General features: G+C 47.0%; 1 protein-coding gene across 5 annotated transcripts in view; it reads left to right on the forward strand.

The window, feature by feature from the left end:
• Positions 1 to 13,800, forward strand: part of ALMS1 (ALMS1 centrosome and basal body associated protein) — an 81,910-nt gene extending 68,110 nt beyond the window's left edge. For 4 of the 5 annotated variants that reach the window (XM_020807626.3, XM_078394440.1, XM_073002145.2 and 1 more), the window contains exons 16-19: positions 1,167 to 1,350; positions 3,596 to 3,659; positions 6,561 to 6,660; positions 13,283 to 13,800. In XM_020807626.3, the coding sequence (XP_020663285.3) occupies positions 1,167 to 1,350; positions 3,596 to 3,659; positions 6,561 to 6,660; positions 13,283 to 13,327 (393 nt within the window). In that variant the 3' untranslated portion in view covers positions 13,328 to 13,800. The remainder of the gene's footprint in view (positions 1 to 1,166; positions 1,351 to 3,595; positions 3,660 to 6,560; positions 6,661 to 13,282) is intronic. The other variant, XM_020807627.3, reaches the window with a different exon arrangement.
• Positions 13,801 to 20,435: the final 6,635 nt, after the last annotated feature.

Genomic DNA, 20,435 nt, shown 5'->3' on the forward strand with positions numbered 1-20,435 from the left:
CTAGCCAGCAGCTTATGAATATTGTAGTCGTACACGTCTGAAGGCCACCAGGTTGGAACAGGGTGAGTACAGGAGAATCTCCTTGGGCTTGCATTTTTGTATTTACTCCAGAGTAAATACTTCAGATGGCCACAAGGGCCCTTTTTAATGCTTCATTAATAGCTAGCACAACCGTAGAGTGGACCAGAAAGAAAATGGGTGGGTGGGCTGACAGTGTCCCAACACTATCAGGTCTCCTCCGTTAACACTCAGCATTGAGGAGGAGACCCCAGAATCTTTGTGCCAAGCCTAAGTGTACGGTGTCCCTGCAGGAATGGGGCATTCCCTCTCTCGCTGGCGGTACCATGTGTGTTTGTACGAGGCACTGGGTGTGCAAAGCAGCAGAGCAGTGCATTAGAGGCCAGAGCCAACCCCCTCCCCACCGACCATGTGAAGGATTCTGGTGGGTCTGACATTTTCCCATACTGTGGATCATGGTCTTGCTGCTTGATATAAGAGAGGGACATCACTGCTGCTTCTGTTCCCGATCCCATCCCATCATGGAGAATTGGTTGAGAGCTCGGGAGGGGGGGGGAGTGTGCTGAAATCAGGCAAGGGGGGGAGGAGTAAGTTTGGGGAAGCATCTTCATTCTTGCACCCCCACCCCGACTCCCCACGACCTGATAGATCTTGCCAACGACAGGCTCCAGAGAGCTTCCTTCTCATCCGGTTTTGAACCCTGTTGATTTCCCGGTGTGCCCGTTTCATTTGCAGTTTTTTTTAAAAAAAGCTTCCTCCCTTGTTCGGAGGCGGGTTCCCCCCTCTCCAAGTGTGTGAAGCTTGCTCTCCACCCTGCTTGTTTAAGCTGAAGTACTTATCTCTTTTACAAACACAGAGCTATGCTTATTCCCAGACTGGTATAATTTCCGTCTGGTTGTCCAGCATCAAAGCATTTGTTAACAAGACCCATAGAGAGATCTCTTCAGCTTTCAAGATGCAACACTCAGTTCACAGCAAGATTAATTCTATTCTTCTGAGGCATGTTTTTTGGTGTTTTTGTTAATGGGGTTAGCTATTTTTGTCATCCCACCCAACCCCCCCCCCAAGCTGTTCAAGCAGAGTTCTGAAGCAAATTGTTTTTTCCCTCTGCGGTTTTCCCCCTTTCTTCTTTCTCCTGCCCAACGTAGGAAGCTCTTGCATTACACCGCCCGGATTTCATTTCCAGCTCTGGGGAACGTGTGAAACGCCTCAAGCTCATCATAGAAGAGAGGAAACTACAGCGCTTGCTCCAGGGCGAAAGAGAAGAATTATTTAACCCTCTGGAAGGGAGGAGAAAGGACAGGAAGGGGAGCGATCTTTCTCCAAGCAGAGGTGCCTCATTCCTTGTTGTTGTTGTAAAACATGGGCCAGGCTCCAAAGAAGTGGAAACTGCCTTAGAAGGAACCTCGTGCCAGGAGCCTGGCAGCGCATTTATATTCCACTTGTTTGGAACATGGCCATGATGTAGTTCCTTATTACTGTCTAACAGATACCTGTTGGACCTCCTGTCTGTAGGACATGGTGTGGGGTCCAGTTTGCATTCAAAACAATGCAGGTGTGTCGTAGACAAGGGGAGCTGTCTTATTTCAGAGCAAGCTAGCAGCCTTACAGTAGCCTCCGCTCGTGACTGAGCCCTTCCACGACCAGTCTTCTGCACTGGAGCTGATCACGGACATTTCTCCTGTGGATAGGTTCTTCTTAAACAAGGCGATCGTAGTAGTATAAAAACAATAATGTGATGTCAAGTCAGTTCTGACCTATGGAGACCCTGTTTTCTTGGTAGAGAGAAGCGGTTTATCATCCTCTCTTTCTGGGGGGGGCATCCTGGGGCTCTGCAGCTTGCCCAAGGCCATATGCTGGCGGGAATGCTAGTTGCCCAGGAAAAGATCAGAACAAAAAAAACGCAGGGGGTTCTTGGACCACCTGCTCAAAACATTTTAATTTTACCTGACTGGAGGCAATGTGTTATGGGCCCCCAGTCTTGCATTAGAGTAGCTTTATTTATTTATTTAAACCCGTTTTGAGGGAGCTCACTGGCGATAAGACCAGTGGATTACCAACAGCTTGCCCCCAACATGGTAGCTGAACATGCTGCGTGTGAATGAAGGATGTTTGGCAAGATGTAGCCCAGAATCCTCTGGCGTGTGACAGTAACCGGATTTCCTTGGCTAAGGTGTAGAGAAGTGAGAGCCTGACCTGTCTCCCACCGAGAGTAGTTGCTGTTACCCTGCACACCAGAGGTTGACACCCTTTTTATTTATGGGGAAAAATACATTAAATAGTAACACACGCCATCAGTAATTTGGATGCCTGGAAAAGCACCAGAGCTAAAGCCTACACTGTTTTTATACTGCATCCATGGGAAAATTCAGTCAAGGAAGTGCCTTTGGCAGTGGACTGCTGCCTCCCCAACTTACCTCTTTTTTAAAATTATATTTTTATTGGGCTCCTCTCGGATGCTTTTTGTACCTCTCCCTGCTCAAGGGGAGGGTTTGGCTGGGCTCCCCGAGACCCACCCTCAGCTCTGTTGTAGAATGCCTTGTCCTCCGGCCATCGCTTAAAGAGGGACTGACGGCTGTGTAGAAGCAAAGGCAGAAAAGAAGGAGTTAGAAGGCAAAGTGTGCCCAAACTCAAAGCCCATTAATGTCCACAGTTTCTGTGTCTCTTTCACCACCACCACCAACACCCCCGACTAGAACATACTGTACTGGGTTTGTGCTGTCTCCATCATGATGTCCGTATGCAAAGTGGGACCAGGAGCGAGCCTAGCTGGGAGCCATAGCATGACCTCTTGTAAGGGCTCAGGGAGTGAGTGAAGATGCCCTCTGTTTAGCTCTTAACCTGGGCTGTTCAAGCACCCTTGAACGAGGTGCTGTCTCGTCGTTTAAGCGCTCTGGCAATAATAATACAGGCCACAAGGTGGCAGTTAGGATTAGCAAGGTCTCCTAAACCTTTAAATCCCCCTTTCATTCAAAGAATCTTGTGGAACCAAGCAGCTGTCTCTGGTTATCTTTGCCTTGCCAGCTGGTGCTGTGTAGTGAAAGTGTGGCTTCTGCTTTCAAAAAGCTTTTTTTTTTTTTTTTTTTTTTTTTTTTTTTTTGGCTTTATTCCTTCCCTTGCTTTTTCTGTTCTGGCCTGCTGAACAGGGTGTGGGTTTCTTTGGGTCCTACTGCCCAAAAAAGGGTCCAGAGGAGAGGGGAGCTCATCCTGCTTCACTCTCTTGAGTGGAACTGCCACATAGCTCAGGGGTTTAGGTCTCTGGCTGCAGAGCTGGAGGTTGGGAGTTTGATGCCCTGCTATGCCTCCCCTGGCAGCGGCTGGACACAATGATCCAGAGGGTCCCTTCCAGCTGGGCAGTTCCCAGATGATGATGATCACCCCTCCTTTTCGAGGAAGAACAGGTAGCCCAAGGTGCCAGTGGTGCAGTTTTATCAAGCCCTCCCTCCCAGCACCAGCAGATCTGAGGAGTAACTGTGATATATGGGACGGGTCCCTTGGTTATTGTTGGGAGGATTTAGGGCTTTAGCTGTCGAGGTACTCATTGTTTCCTCTCTCTCTCTCTCTCTCCCTCGCTTAGGCTACCGGACTATACGGCGGAAAACAGCAATTTCCAAGAGCGAAATGGTTCAGAGATCCAAACGGTAAGACCGGCTTTCTCTGAGCATGACTCTGTGGAATATTTGCACAGGGCAACATAGGGAGCACACCTCAGAAATTATGCTGAAGTTGATTAAAGTGCAATAAAGAAATTAAAGAAAGACATATTTCCTCCAGGCTCTCATTAACCGGTGTGAGTCAGGGAGGAAATCAGACCCCAGAAATTCTGATGCCCACAAAATGCAAAGACATCTAATTAAAATGGGGGCACAATCCAGCGAGAGGCTATTTACTCTGTGCGAGATTTCTTGAAATTGGAAATTAGGATTTCTACTGGCTTGCGCTCCTGGATTGCCATTGAAGCTCTGCTGCCTTCTGGCAGCCTCCAGGATTGTCTGGGCTCAGTCATCTTGTTTTCTTTCACAGCATGACTGCTCCGTATAAGGAGCAACTAGCCTGTGGGATGAAAGCAGATCAATCAGACCTTCTCTCCCCCTCCCTGCTCCCCCGTTCTGAGAACATGCCACTCCTGTAAATTCAGTCTGGGCACCTCCGCTGTTGGAGTAAGCATGCTATTCTTTAAGCTTCGAGTACGACGCACACACGGGTTTTAGGGTTTTAAATACTGTAAGAATAAAGCTTTATGTACAGGGCATTATCAAGACCTGTTGGTTGTTCAGCAGTTGATGGACTTTGACCTTGTTCCTAGCACTTTTCCAAAATAAGCCCTTTAATGGAGAAGAAATGCCATGGGAGTTGTTGAAATGTCTCCCCCCAGGCTCATCTGCCCAACCCACCAGAGCTTCCCAGGCCAATCTCCTCTGGATGCCCCCCTGCCCCCCCCCGAGGGAGACCCAGAAGTCCTCTATGAGATATTGAGCCTTTTTCATGGTGGCTCCAATGTTGTGGAGCCAGCTCCTGGCAGAGCTGCTCCTGGCCCCGTCCTTGCTAGCGTTTAGAAGGACAACTTAAAATGTTGCTTTTCAGGGAGGCTTTTCCACATCAACCCTTATTTGATTTCAGTTTTATACTCCTTGTCCTGCCGTCATAGATGGATAGATTAGGTGGATAGATAGATGGAGGGAAGGAGGGAAGGAAGGAAGGAAAGAAAGAAAACTGATGCGTAATCAGGGTCTTGTAGAATGATGAGCAGTAGCAGATGGTGTGGTGGTAATGCAGGGGCTGAGAGATGCGCCTTGTCTCTGTTGTAAATAAGCTGTTTGTTTGGGGTTTTTTATGCTGTACTTTTGAGATCCTCTGTGGAAACGTACAAGCACATCGTCATTTTCTAAACACAAGAATCAGTGTCATCATTTTGCTAGAGTTATAAAGCAGATTTGGTAGTTATTTCTGTTCTGGATCTGGGGTGTATTTTAAGGAAGGACCAGGGAGTGATTCACAGCTAGTCTTCTGCGTAAGAACGATTGCTTTCCATTCTACTCCTGCAGCCGTTCAGAAGTCATTTCTTTTCTCCCAATGTGCCTCAAATTATTCTTTCCCTCCTCCCTGGGGGCAGAGAGGAGAATATTGGGAGTGCCAGAGTGAAGAGGCATGGCTGTCTACGCAGCTGCTGTGTGTGGCTTCCCCCTCACTCGACAACAATAGTAGCCATTCCTGGATCAACATGGTCCATCCAAGTAGGCCATGGGCTCTCCTCTCCAGCACCTGCCACAAATGTTTCCTATTTGGCATGGAGATTTCAGTGGCCCATTGTGGTCTTCCCTGGCTCTTCCCTCCTGTTTCAGTGTCCTTCTTTGGTTCCCTCATCCCCCATTGATAAAACCCTAAAACTTCACTCCTCCCACCTGCAGTTCCCTAATGCTTGCCTCCATCAGCAAGGTGTGGTTAGTTGGCTGGCATCCTTGAGATGGTCTGTGGGTGGCTCTTGGCTGTTCACAACTGGCTCACAACCCTAAATGGCTTGGGCCCCAGATACATGAAGGACCATCTCCTTCCATATGAACCTACCTGGCAGTTAAGATCTAGCCAGGGGGCCCTTTTGAAAGAGCCCTCCCGCAAGGAGGTAAGAGGGATGGCTTGTAGACAAAAGGGCCTTTTCTGCAGCTGCCCCCAGACTATGGAATGCCCTCCTGACTGAGATTCGTCTGGTGCCAACGCTGATGACATTTCGGCGCTAGGTCAAAACCTTCCTGTTCCAGAAGGCTTTTCATTGAAATAATAGCAACTGTGGGTTCTTTTTTATTGTATTTTAATTGTTGTAAGCTGGCCAGAGACCTTTGGGTAGTGTGGGCAGTATATAAGTTAACACACACACACACACACACACACACACACACACATATACATATACATATACATATACATATACATATACATATACATATAAAATAAGGAACGCCACCTGCCTGGAGAAGATAGAATCCATGGTCTATACACCAGAGGGAGCAGCAGATGAGGTCCAGCCTTAGATCAGCGTGTTTATCCGTCCTAGCTGGAGCCCAGCTTCAGCCCTGATCCTCGCAACTTCTTTAAAGCAGTCCACACGTAGGATGTGTAGATGGTCTGAAACGGCTCTCCGGAGGTGGCATGACCCTGCTGCTCTGTTTACGGCCACTCTGGAGGTTTTGTTTCATGAAGCTGCAATCTAGATTAGACCACAACAGAGTTTTCTTCTTGGAATGGAGAGCGTTCCGGCCATGGCCAAATGGAGAAGCTGAAAGAGTAGTAGCTGGTTTGGGGATTGTCCGTAGGCTGCTTGCTGAACCGTATCTCAGTACTCTTCCCCCTTATTGGAGCCTCCTGATCAGGTCCACTTTTGGGCCCTCTGCGTCAAAGAAATTGCATTTCTGCCTCTTTTGCTTGGGCATCTCCACCCGTTATCATCCTCACCTCCAAGCTTGGTAATGCTAGGCCTAATGGCAAGGAATACCGTGGTGAGCAGTGTGTTCAAGATTACCTTTCCATTTTTATGCCTGTTTTATTAGCATCTATGAGCAGCTGCCTGAGGTTCGTAAGAGAAGAGAGGAAGAGAAGAGAAAATCGGACTACTCTACAAATCGCTTGAAGGCCCAGCTTTATAAAACGGTAGGTGCTTCTTCTCTGTTGCTCCCACAACCAGCCAATCCATCTTCCCTTTTTTATCTGTGTCCTGTCATTTCCAACATAAAGAACATGAAGGGCTGCCCACATTGGCCACCGGTACCATCTGACCCTATCTGTTCCCCCATCTCCTCCCATCCTTATCCCTCAACAATAACCTTGGTTGAACTGCCCAAGTTTGCCAGAACAGAGTTGTTGGAAACAGGGTCAGATGTAAATACCAACTATTTTGATGGTTGTTGTGGGTTTTCCAGGCTGTTTGGCCGTGTTCTTAAGTTTTGCTTCCTAACGTTCCACCAGTGTGGTCGGCATCTTCAGAGGATAGGAATCAGAACTCTGTGCTGTGTTGCAGTTTGTTGGATAGTTGAGTATTTATAGCTGTGGGAACAACTTTTGTCCTTTTCAGGAGATTAGGTGATTATGTTGATCAGCATGTTTTTGTTATGAGCACAGTGGTGCCTCGCTTAACGAGCGCACCGTTTAACGACGAATCCACATAGCAACCCATTTTTGGGGTCGCTAATGCGATCGCATTGCGATGTTTAGATAAGCTAAACATCGCATTGCGATCATTTCTGCACCCCGCGTCCATTTTGGGAACAGCTGATCGGCGGTTCCAAAATGGCCGCCGGGTGCAGAAAATGGCATCCCGCACCATTTTCGCGCCCTGCCCTCGCTTACGGAGGGCGCGAAAATGGCGGCGCTATGGAGAAACTTCGCAGAACAGTGAGTTTAAGAGCCATAGGAACACATTAAACTAAGTGTCCAGGAAGAATAGAGCGGAGGAGGCTGGCCCCGAGGGTTACCGTTTGCTTCCTGTGGGGCAGAAGGAATGTCTGGCTCCTCAACTGGAATATGAAGCTTCTCTCTGATGGGTATCCCTGCAGTCTGTTTAATTCCGTTCTGCCTACTCTGAGCGGCCACAGTGTTTTCTTATCCCAAGCCAAGGGGTTTCCTGGCTCTCTTGCCTTAAATTATGTATTTTATTTATTTAAAATATTTGTACCTTGCTTTTTTTCCCCCTAAAAAGGATCCAAGGTAACTTGGAGCCTTAAAAAAATTAAGCAACATTAAAAGCTAAGAACAATTTAAAAATCACAACATTTAAAAACAATTAAACAAATATAAAATTTAGTAGATAAACAACAGTACTAAAAATACATTTTTAAAAAATAGAAACCTGACAGTCCTGTTCTAAGACACATACATCCAGACAGCTGGTCACTGAGGGAAAGCCGGCCTGAAGAGAAAGGTCTTCGGCTGCTTTCAGAAGAACAGCCAAGATGGGGGCCAGTCAGGCCTCTGGTGGCAGGGAGTTCCAGAGCCTAAAGGAGCAGCCACAGAGAAGGCCCTTTCCCACCAGATGCACCTGTGAAGGTGCTGGGACTAAGAGGAAGGGCTCCCTTCATGTTCTGAAAACCCAGGCAGGCTCGTCAAGGGAGAGGTGGTCCCTGAGATAGCTCGGACCCTAAGCCATTTAGGGCGTTACAGGTTAGAACCAGCCCTTTGAATTGTGCCTAGAGAAGAGCTGCTGGGATGGAGCGTGGTGCCGCATTCTTCCTCAGTGCAAAGGATGCACTTCACAGTTTATCTGCACTTTTCCCCATCAATTGTCTGGAACTGCAGCATTCTCAACAAGACAACTGGACAGTTTAGTCGGCCATGGCCTGCTTTCAGCAGCTTTTCCACCCAGTCATTTCCACTCCCCCGCCACTGTTACCGCCTGAGGTTCCTTTAACTTGAGGCATGGTGGTTTGAAAGGGAGACCCTAAAGCAGGCCAGGGCCTGCTTTAAAGCCACCAGCCTTTTTGTTCTTTAAAGGGAAGCTTTACACAAAGAGGTTAAGTGTTCCCGTCTGTTGCCGTTAATATTCCAAAAGTGGCTTGAAAGATAACAAGCTTGCCATCTCTTGTCTCAGAGGAACGATCTTTCCAGAGGAAGCTTTCCCCATGACCTGGGATTTAATTGTGCATCACACAGCCAGCTGGCACTGTCATAATTGTGCCTTGAGTTTGTGCATAACATCACCATCACATCCCGCAAAGGGCCCATAAATTCCCTTGATCCACAGCTCGGGAGTTGACCATCACCCTGCTTGCTTTATGAACATACAGTTATAGGCCCCCATAAATGCATCTTTTGCCTGGCGATTGGCTAAACAACATAAAAAGGCATTGTTGATCTCTTCACCCCCCTTGCTGCGGCCGAGGCATGGAGCTGAATCCGTTTTCCTTGGGGCAGGGAAGAGGGTGTATTGTGTTTGAGGAAGGTGTAATGAGCAACCTTTTAAAATGCCAATTAAAACTGAATGTTCTTTGTTCCCTGTCTGTTGGATGCTGGAAATGGCCAGTGGAAGAACCCACTGGCACTGATCTTACAAGAAGAGGCAGGTTAGGCAGGGCGCTTGCTTGCTGGAGGGCACTTTTTTCAAATGCAGAAAAATCACATCGGCACGTGCAGTTCAGGTTCCAGCAGGGCTCGGCCAAGCCGCCTGGGTACTGGAGACAGAAACGCCCTTAACAGATAGTCTCCCGTCTGCGAATTAACTGGGAGCACCAAATCTACAGGGAAGTGTTCTTATACAAGCTACCGTAATGAAAGGCAATCCCTTTTGATTGTGCACCCTGCCCCTGTTTCTGTCTCCCGTTCTCTCTTAGCGATGCTGCAAATCTCTTTTCTTGATGGGGCCCCAGATATCCCAGCTGAACATCCCCTCCTAACCTGCGGCTTGGGCAAGATTCACTCTGGTGTCTAGCAAAAGGCGCCAATCAGGAACTGTTTGCACAGAGCAAACCAGGTTGGTCCGTTGCATCAGAACCAGGAAGAAGGTGAACAGGTTTACCATGGCAACCTGTTACCCACTCTGGCATAAATAACAGCTTGGAAATGCTACTTTCGAAGCCTTCCCGTTTGACTTTTAGCTGGGAACAGCAAAACTGTGTGTGTGGAGCATCTCAGGCTGTTGCTTGAAAACAACTCCTCTTCCTTTTCTTCTTCCTGTTCCTGTCCTGTTGCTGCTGCAGCTCACTTCCTCTTCTTCTTGGGACAGCTTTCCATTCCTAATGGGTGTTCTGTGTGTGCAACCTTGGCATGCAGAAAATTGCAGGACTGAGTCACGTAGGGGTGATCATTACAGGAGGAGCCCAACACTAGAGGCTTGTGTGTAAATGGGCTGCTGGGGGCGCTTGCTGCTACCGGTGGGACATTTTGGTGCCTGCTGCAGACACCAGGAGCAGTTTGCCCCTCCAGCGACCTATCATTAAAGGTGCAAGAATTAGCTGTAGCCAAATCAAGTTTCTGAGATGGTGTGAATCAGGCCAGAAACGCAACTGCCTCTGGAAGTTGGATTAAGTAGCGTGTGGTAAATATAAGGATGATTCTCTCCCCTCCCCACCCTGTCTGTTTGCTGTTAATTATCACTTCTCTTTTGGATTCTTCTTCGTGTTGACTAGTTGCACAGTACATGATGTGCCAGGAGAGTGTTAATACACTGCTGATAGCGGCAGAATATTATGGGATCAATCTTTTTTGTTTTTTTAGATTGAAACATTTCATAGTTAATGGCTCTATGGCTTATTCTCCTAGGAAAGCAAACATTCAGTCTGTGTTTCATGTCTCGAGAGGTAAATTAAAAAAATTAATGTGTTCATAGCTTATTATTGGCTTCCCAGTCATGCATTCCAGCTGGTCTCTCTTGCTGCTTGTGAGTGGCTCTTCTCCCAGTTAGACCCGACCCAAAATCTCCGTATGAGATTCAGACACCATTCTTGTATTGTATGGTTGCACTGTATTGGAGACAGGGCACATTCAGTCACACGCTTGTTTTTACGCGACAGCGTCAGTCTTCCTTTCACTTGGCTCAAGAAGATTTTTTTTTTCTTTGAAAAAGATTGAAGTCTTGATGTTGCATGCGGAGAGCAGGTAAAAGGTGCTCCCTGCATTAACCTCAAAATCTGGACATCTACTGTGTTTACCGGAAAATAAGACAGGGTCTTATATTCATTTTTGCTCCAAAAACGCATTAGGACTTATTTTCAGAGGGTGTTTTATTTTATTTTCATGTACAACAATCTGCATTTATTCAAATACAGTCAAGTCCTCTTCTTCTGGTTGCTGCACAAGGGTGGCGAGCGGGGTTTCACTTAACCGGGTCTTATTTTTGGGGTAGGGCTTCTATGACAAATCCTACTAAGGCTTATTTTCAGGTTAGGTCTTATTTTCGGGAAAACGAGTAGTTGCAGGGCCTTGCAGTGCACCAAAATCAGCCAGCTTTGTCCCAGAAGCAGAGCCTGTGTACCTTGGCTTCTCAGGTTGTTGGGTCAGAAAAACAAAGGTGCATCAGTTTTAACGCGTATTGTGGTTCATTTGAATTCTGTCTTGTGTGTAGGTGTGGCATTAGTAATGTGTGTCAGTGCAGCACCCTGGATTTTTTTTTCTTTTTCTCTCCTTCCCTGAGCCCTGCGTAATAGAAATTCAGAGGAGAAAGCATTTCCAGCTGTTGGGTATAGTGAAGGATGATGGCTGCAGGATGCTGAACAAATAAGGCTCCTATAATAGTTTCTCACCAAGATGACCAGGCTGTGTTCTGGGAGCAAGAGAGTAGCCGTCAACGCAGCATCTGCTTGCCTTCAGGTTTGAGTGTGTGTGTGTCTGTGTGTGTGTGTATGTGACACAACTGCAGCTTTTCTGCATTTAGAGACTTTTCCCACAGTAAGTCTGCCTTCCTGGAAACAGGAAACAAAACAGTCTGTCTCTCTAGTGCAGAAGATGGGGGCTGGAGGGAGTAGAAGGGGAGACAGGATGGAGAGGGTGTCTCTCTTCTATTGCTTCTGCCTGGTAAAAGGAAGCCACGGGGAAATGGGGTGGTGAACTAGACTTTGTCCACGAGGTGGCCCTGCAGTGAAGAGAATGAAGTGGCGGCTGCTTTTGCAAAGCCCGCCCGCCTCCCCCCCCAAGGTGGTGGTCTCAGCCTCCCGGTGTCTGTTCCTGATGCAGCTTTGCAGAGCTGCTTATCTAACAGCGTTGACTGCCGATGGACTCACCTATACAGAGTTGAACTATCTTGAACTCACATATACAGAGACGATATGTATTCTCCTCCTGCGTATTGCTAAAGACGAGGACTGATAGGTCAAATCTTTGCTCAGTTCTGCAGTAAAACCACAAATGAGGAAGAGGAAATTGTCCACCAGCTGCTGGGAGAGAAGTTTAAGGTCAGAGTGGTCCCCGGGAAAGGAGGATTTTCAGATTCTCCTGGAGCGGTTTTGCCCCTGTCTCTTTCTTTTCTTCTTGCTTTATTCTTCATGCTCAGTCTCTCTTGATCCCAGGATGGCCCTCGTTTTCTGCCCTGATCCTGCATGCACATCCTTCTGAGGTGCATAAAATGAGTATCTGGCTTGCAGGGGGACAAAGTGTTATTGGCAATATTATGCCCATAGAGTGCTCTTGCGCTGTGGGGCAGAGTAGAAGTCAAAACAACCACAACCTATTGTGAAAACATGGAATTTGCAGGTCTTTCACCAAGAAGGACTCTTATCCTTTGACCCTCTTGGCATCCTGAAAATGGCCACTGCTTCAGGAGCTCCTGTGCTCTTTTCTGTTTGCCTCCTTCAAAACAAGGCCATTGCAGGATTCTGTGCCCTTTGGGAGCTCTGCTTAAGATAAAGGTAGGAAAGGAAGCAGAAGACGGCGTCTGGTTGGTGATGCAACAAGGCCTTCTCCTTGTTGGGCACCATAGCTCTGGAGGACACTTTCCAGAGAAGCTCCTTTGGATGTTGCTGCTGTTGGTGGTTCGAGTGTGTTCACGTGCCTTGTGTGACTAATTAGGGCCATGATCCAAAATCGAGGAAACTAGTTCCGTAAGCCTAACAGTGGATTTTTTTTCTTCAGATGTTCTTCTTCTTCTTGTTCCTCTTCTACTATTACTACTATGATGTAGAAAACAGCTTCCAGATTAGAAGAGATTTGAAAAGCAGAGTGGCAGTTACGTAAAGGGGCAGGTGGGAAGCAAATCCCTCTGCTCTTATTGTGTGCTGGCAAAGTTGCTTCTGGCCTGTGCTGCTGATCCTAAAAATTAATAACCTCCTAAAATGTCCTCTGATTAACAGCCCTCCTTGCTTAAGTCCAGCAAACTCAGGGCTCTAGATACCTTTACAACCCCAGTCCATTTCAGTCTATTTCGGTCATCTTCTTTTCCTACCATGTTACACGTTTCAGAATATTATTGTCCTTTTCAAGGACTATTTGAACAATACAGTTCTTGGCCGGTGCTTTTACTTTACTTCTAACTCCCATGATCATTTCTTTTTACTGAAAGTGCCATGCAAATGTTAAAATGAACAGATTCAGCCCAGAATTATTTCCCCCTAGACTTAATGTCACTTTTTCTCCCATCTTCCGAGGACTGCTCTAGACTTTGCTACCCACAATTTGTGACTCTTCACTTAACCTTGCATTCTACTTAGGCGGCTTTCCCCCATGAGGACAGTGAACAGAGAACAGTTACTTCCTTTTTACAGCTCATTTTTTGAGTCCTCCCTAGGCGAAGGGGGATCAGGGTACACCATCACAGTAGAGCTAATAGATTTCTCATTTTCTTTCCCTGCAGAAAATCACCAACCACATTTTGGGAAGAAAAGTGCCTTGGGAGTGAGGATGAAACCGATGAAAGGAAAAAAGCAACCTTCCATTTCAATAAAATGGTTTGTGTGCCATAGCATTTCCAGCACCTTCCCTATGTAGGCTGACGTTTGTCTCAATGGACCACTAAAGACACTTCTCCAGTTATACAAACCAAGCAACTTCATGAATTTTAATCATTTTTAATGCGCAACCTTTCCAGCTAATGTAACTTTTTATATATTTGAAAATTAGTGATCTCATGAAGATTTGAAAAAAAAAGAAAAGAAAATAATGTGCTGGTACTTCTCCAGATCAAAGTAGTTTAGAATTAATTTATAAGAACAATTAAATCAATGGATTTTTGTGTGTGAGTAGCTTGTTTATTTATTTTTATACTTAAATTCTAAGGTTTTTGTACTTCTAAATAGTCAAAATTTGTTACCCTGCATTTTTGTTTTTCTAGTGCTGAAAAATTAAATACCTTATGCCTCTTTTTTTTCTGAATGCCATTACTAATAATTTTCTTTTGGTGATATTGAATGTGAGAGGGAGGGACATACCCGTCTCTGCTCTAAGATGCATGCTTCATTAAAGGTGTTCTTTTTCGTGATGGAAGTCCTACTGAAAAGGCGCACAACAGTCAGGGTGGGCCTTCAATCGGTTTCTGAACCCCAGCTTTCCCTTATCATTGGCCGTGCTGCCTAGAAAGCTCTCAGACAGAACAATAAGATCGAGTGAGTCTTCTTTTCATAGCTGTGAACCGAGGCGATAGACCACAGCACTCCCTTTCACTTATGCACAGATGCCTAAGTGCGCAGGAGAAGAGAGCTAAACATAGTTAAGTGGAGTTCAGCTTCAGAGGGCATCAAAAATAGCCCAGCTGGTAGAGTGTCAACAAAAAGATATTTCTCTGTTCCAGCGAGGGCTGGATGGATGGGGCATGTGTGCCCGTTAGTTTGAAGAAGGGCTTCGACATTTCCATGGCAAAGAAAGAAGGGCTGCCCCAGGATGCATGAACTAATAGGCATCAGATGGATCATAGAAAATGTAATGCATGTTTAATGAGGTGCTATCTTCCATGCCAGAATTATATTTGTACAAGTACTGATTGAATAGAGATACTTTATTGTTGTTACATGCTGCCAAGTTCGAAACAATGTGCAGTGATCCTGATAAGGCTTTCAAGATAAAGTGAGATATTTAGGGAGTGGTCCCACACCCCCGATGAGTTTTCATGGCAGGGCAGGGATTTGAACCCAAGCCTCTTGGCCCTTAGTTCATCACTCTCTCCACGACACCACACTGGGTATCCTGTATACTCAATTACATGCGTTGAGAACATGCTGTTTGATTGGAATCTTCCATTTCCTAATACATTTCTGTTTAGCCTGCATAGAGTAAATGATATAATGGGACTTGTAATGACTCCTTCCCTTTAGGAGATTGCTGATAGGTTATGCATGCAAAAACACACCCTCACATGAGAAAAGCAAGGTGGTTAAAAAACAGGCGGGGGGGGGGAGCCATTTCTGTTGATCTTAAATCTGGAGAGGGAGGAAGAGAGAACAAACGAGAATGTTGGAGAATACAGCATGAATTGTATAAACAGGAAACCTGACTGACAGCTTGACAGTTAAATTAGAATGTATATCTGTGATCTCTAGTCCGCCTGATACTTATGATCCAAACTGTTGGAGTTATAAAGTTATCCTTTAGAGAGCAGTTGAGCTTCCAGACTGAAATCCCTAACCATTTGTACCTATGTTCAAATGTAGTGATGCAGAAAACAAGCAGCTCAAAAGAGTTTTCAGATGGGTCAGAAGCCCAATCTTTGGTGTTTGCTTTTTACAGTAATCTGGAAGGCGGTGGTGTGATGGAGTATTTCGAGTCCTAGTCTAGAAAACCAGCTGGTGGTCTAAATGTTTTTCCTCTCTCCTCTCCCATCCACTGCCCTTGGGTGTTTTCCTCCCAAAAACAGACATGAGAAAAACCAGGCTGAGGAGCATTAAATTTTTGTGATGGATCAGAAGTGGCCTGGTTGTTTGATTAGAGTCTGCTTCACTGGATTTTTCTAACCCTGAGGTTCCCCATGCAGGACCTTCCAGCATTGATAGGTTCATAGATGTGACTGACCCAGAAATCAGATAGATCGATCAATCGATTGATCAATCTTGGAAGGCTACGGAATGAGGCCCAAAGTCCTCATGAGGAAATGTCCGTGACCAGCTGCTGCAGCTAAGGTGTGTATAACCTGGTTACATGCTGGCCAGAGCCCCTGTTGAACCTTAAGGGGAGCAGGTGTAAAAGAGGAAGGTGGGGGTGGATGGAGAAGAAAAGTACCCGCGTGGTTTGTTGCTTGGATTTCCAGGAAGTGGGGAGAGCAGAAGGCCGCGGGACGCTCCGGAGAGAACATTGAGGTTGAATTGATTGGCAGTCAAGGGGAAGACAGGGCCGTGGCTCCCTTTCTGAACAGATGTGCTTGAGTCTGGGGGTGATGGTGCAGATCATGAGGAACTGCATTTCTCTGAAAGAAATGGTTGGGCCTCGGCACTTCATTGTCTTGAAGCGTAATCTGTACTGTGGACAAGAAGCTACTGTTTGGATAAGCTACTGTTCCTTCGTAGAGGGAAGCCAATCTCCCGGTCAGGAGCAAGAGCACAGCCTTCTGTGCCCCGCCCTTTCCTCTGATTGGGAGATCAGCCAAGAGGGGCGGGGCCAGAGAAGCCTGAGCTCTTGCCGGGACCAGCAGATCTGTTGAGGAGGGGCAGGAAGCTGGCAAGCTGGGCTTGGAGAGGGGCTGACAGCCCAGAGGAGGCAGGGGAAAGGAAGCAGCAGTACTTGTGTTGCTGCCTTTACAAACCAGGATGAACTGGTTCACGCCCATCTCTGCTGCCACCTTTATGAACCGGTTCACGCCCATCTCTGATGTGTTCTCCTAAGAGAGGGCAGAGGAAGAGAAACGAGCAGCAGCGGTTGGAATTGCCACGCAGAAAGGGAGGTGGGGAGGTGGAAGACAGCTGCCCCGTGGTGGGAATGGGGAAACCACAAAGTGGTGGTTGCCCCTGAACTGTCTCCACAGCTAAAATGACCTTGGTTTGCCTTAGTGACAAGACACCTCCCTTGGCTGAAAATGCTGCTGTTAAATGCCAGCTGTGTGAAAGGAAAGGCAGCGGCCGCCCAGGGCTGGATCCTGGCAGGAGGGCCAACGTGTTGCTTCAATGCACTTTGATCACCCTGTACATTTTAAAGAGAACCAGCAAAATGGCTCCAATTATACAGCGCGTGCTAGGTAAAGCAGCTCCAACTGCAACTGCAGGAGCGTGCTATTTGCACCCTACTTTGCAAAAGGAAAGGAGACATAAATGTGTTCTGTGATGTGGCTTCCCACCGTCTCTTAGGGTTATTCTCGCTTCCCTGGAATCCCGTGGGTGTCATTTTTGGAGAGCGCTGGCCTCTCCCTTGGGGGCCCCCTTGAAGCCTGGGATGTGCACATTATTGCTGACTGATGGGGCTGAACAGGAGCTGGGGTGGCGAAGGCACAGGTGGTATTACAGCCTGCTGTCATTTGCAGGTGGCAAGGCAAGGCAAGGAGAGAGGTTGGGGGTCCTGGTCATGCAGAGCCCTGGGTGGTGCCAAGACCAGGTTCTCCGGCTCCGATAGACTTGAATCTCCCCCAAGAGTGGGAGCCCTTTGTAAAAAAGCAGATTTCCACCCCAACCAGATGGCTTCGCGAGGCTTGCTGTGGTGATCAGCCCTTCGTCCATGTTGGCATGGGGCCTGGGGAAGCCAGACGGCGAGATGGTGAAGTCATAAACGGCCACGGCTGCTATTTTGGAACTCTTTCTCTGGAGTAACAAGCCTCTGCCCTTCCTGGTGACGAGCCGTTGACTCACTCTGTTCTGGAAATGCATCAGCAATATTTCTTGATTCAATCAACCATCATCTCTTCCCCCTGCCCTTCCTCTGCCTCTCAACCTGTCTTTCACTGCTGATTTTCACGAAACATACTCCTCTCCGAAGGGTGGGTACCGAGGAAGTACCAAAGAGTAGGAACTGCTGCCCGAAAGAAGCAGGAGACCCGATTTTCCATCCAGCAATTTTAATCTGGCCCTCAGTTTGGGGGATCAGAGGTTTGCCATGCCTGCCGGCAACTTTTCGGATGCAAAGGTGCCAGTGCTGTCCGTCTGCGGCCGGATTCCACCTTCTCATGCCTGTTGCTTTGAATCTTTCAGGGAAAATCAAATTATTAACTGTACAACTTCCACTGTGACCTGCAGGGCTTTCCCCCTCCCCCCCAATCAGAGCTACGTTTTTAAATACCCCCCCACATAAAATTCAAAACTCTTGGACATTTTCAATGTATTTACACATTTATCTTTTTGCCCAAAAGAACCAGCACCCTGCCGTTTAGAAATGACATAGACATGGAGAGAGAACTGCGATAACTCAAAGGCAGTGTGATTCCATCCCAGTATTTTATTATTTATTTAAAATCTTTTTTTTTTACCCAGCCTTCCTAGGGGGTAGAGAACTCTTAACCAGGCTGCCCCTTATTTTCTGTGAAACTGTGCAGCTGCTTGGTTGAACCAACGAGAGGGTATTCAAAACAGAGAGGAAGAGAAAACAGGGTTTTTATTGCTACACAGGAACTATGCAAAGTAGTTTGGGGTTTGAGAATTGCATGCACAGATCACGCCTGTGTGAATTCACCAGCTATTTAATTAACTGGATTGCTTGTTGGTTTAGGTTTCTGGCTGCAGACCCAGAGGCTGGGAGTTCGATTCCCCCACTGGGCCTCCTGGGAAAAGAGCCAACCTGGGTGGCCTTGGGCAAGCTGCAGGGCACCCCTCCCCCCCAGAAGAAGGGAAGGATAAATAAACCACTGCTGAGTAGTTTCTCTACCTGGAAAACCCTGGAAGAGGATCACCATCAATCAGAATTGACTTGACGGTGCATGATTATACTATTATTGATTAATTTATTAACCTAGTACCTACGTAACCCTGTGTTACCCTTACCTTACCTTTTTTTTTTCTACAGTAGAGGTAGATCTGATAGCCACCAACCCTCACACGTTGTCAAACACCAACATAAATCAACATTCTCCAAAATGGACATTTTCAAATGTTTGCCTCTGATTTCAGCTTCTCCCAGGCTTTTCTCCATCCACACTATCCCAGTTCTGAGTCTGCACTGATGACAGCCAAGCCCAACCCCCACCCCTGATGAATGCTCCTAGGTTCATGCTTCTGGAATCTCTTCCCGGTTTAGGTTTCGACAGACGTCTAGCAATTTGTCAAGTCGTCACCAAATAAGAACGGCATGGGAGCATTCTGGATCAGATCCGAGGGCCACCCTGCTCGCTGGTGTCATCCACCCCAGGATGGAGACAAAACTGCAAGGGGCTTCTGCTTTGGCTGTTTTCAAGGTTAGGTCCTAATCCACAAACCAACCAACCAACCCCAAACCCCCCAAATTCAGCACAGTAAGATCATTTTTAAAAGGGTTTCTCCACCCTTTCCCAAAGAACTGGGGGTAAATATATTAAAAAGCTCTGAGAATTTTGTGCATTAAAAGATGCCTTTCTGTGGCCCTCGAGTCTTCTGTTTTATTCTGTCTACTTCAGTGCCCTGGGAGGGTTGAAGGCAGGAGTTTTAATCCTGTTTTGTTAAACCGATGCTCCCCTTTGGATGAAACTAGCCCAAATGGTAACAACCCTTGCGGAAGAGCCTAGTCAATGCTCATTCAAAGTCACGAGCAGTGCGCAAAGAAGAAACGCAGCCTGGCTCCCTGTAATGCTATACAGCAGGGTCCCCTAAAGAGGTTCATGCAGAATTGAGGTCGTTGTCAACCACGTAGCTTCCCTTTTCCCACCGAACTTTGCTTGGCTTCTCACAATACCTGGATGGGAAAAGGATTTTGTCAGGAATAGTGTCTTGCTGCAACTGTCCACTTCATCATGGGAAGTCTCTGAGGGTAAATTAAGAGCCGTTTGCTTTGCAGAAGACCCGCTCCTTGTTTCCTAATACGGACTGATCCACCTGCATTTTTGGACTCTCCTTTTTGGAGAGTGTATGTTGTCTGCTCACTGGACAGACAGCTCCTGAAGCTGAGGCTCCAATGCTTTGGCCATCTCATGAGAAGAGAAGACCCCCCCCCTGGAAAAGACCCTGATGTTGGGAAAGTGTGAAGGCAAGAGGAGAAGGGGGACGACAGAGGACGAGATGGATGGACAGGGTCATCGAAGCGACCAACATGAATTTGACCCAACTCTGGGAGGCAGCAGAAGACAGAAGGGCCTGGCGCGTCAGCCACTGCTCGAAACAAGATACTGGGCTGATCAGATCTTGCAAAGCTGTGGTCTTCATGAGTCAGATAAAAACTGAGATGCAACTAATGAATCATCGCAAAAAAACAACGGTCAGACAATCTGCTTAGCAGAAGGGTGGAGGAAGGGAAGGAAAAAGACCTTAAAGCAGTTTCTCCCCTCCATTCCAATCCACCCTCGGAACATCATAATCATCTGTGCTGCCTGCATTTTGGGAAAGGAACAGCTGCCTGTAACTGGATTGTAGAAACAAATTCCTTTCCGGGGTCTCCCCAATATCCCAGCCAGTCATTCTGGGAGATTCTGAGTCTCACAGTCCAAATAAGCAACTTTTCCAGACTCCAGGCTTAACCCCACCGGGCACATCAGTTTCCTCGTGGCGGTGAGCGAGGCGGAGAAATGTAATGTGTTTCTTGGCTGACCCACTTGGAAAGGAAGAAAGTGGGGCAGGAGTTTAAATCCTTCCTGAAAAGAGATTCCACTCCACCCCGGCACCCGTTAGGAGGCAGTTTGAAGCACGAAACAGGGTTTAGAAGCTGGGATGGGTGGGTGTCCAGCCGATTCTGCACGAAAGCATGGTATCCAAAACACACACCAAAAACAAACGGCCAGAGTGCTTTGCTTGCAGATGGAAAAGGCAAACGCTGACATCTTTAATCTGCTTGTCTGGCTGGCTGGTTTGGGAAAGCAGCTCTTTCTTAAAAGGGCATTACGACTCTTGTTTAAAACATAAATTACCTGAAGGCAAGGGTGGGTGATACCTTTATTAGACCATGAAAAAAAGCACAACAAAAAATTGCTAACTTTTGAC

This window comes from Pogona vitticeps, chromosome 5 (genome assembly GCF_051106095.1).
Source record: "Pogona vitticeps strain Pit_001003342236 chromosome 5, PviZW2.1, whole genome shotgun sequence".
NCBI classification, from domain to species: domain Eukaryota; kingdom Metazoa; phylum Chordata; class Lepidosauria; order Squamata; family Agamidae; genus Pogona; species Pogona vitticeps.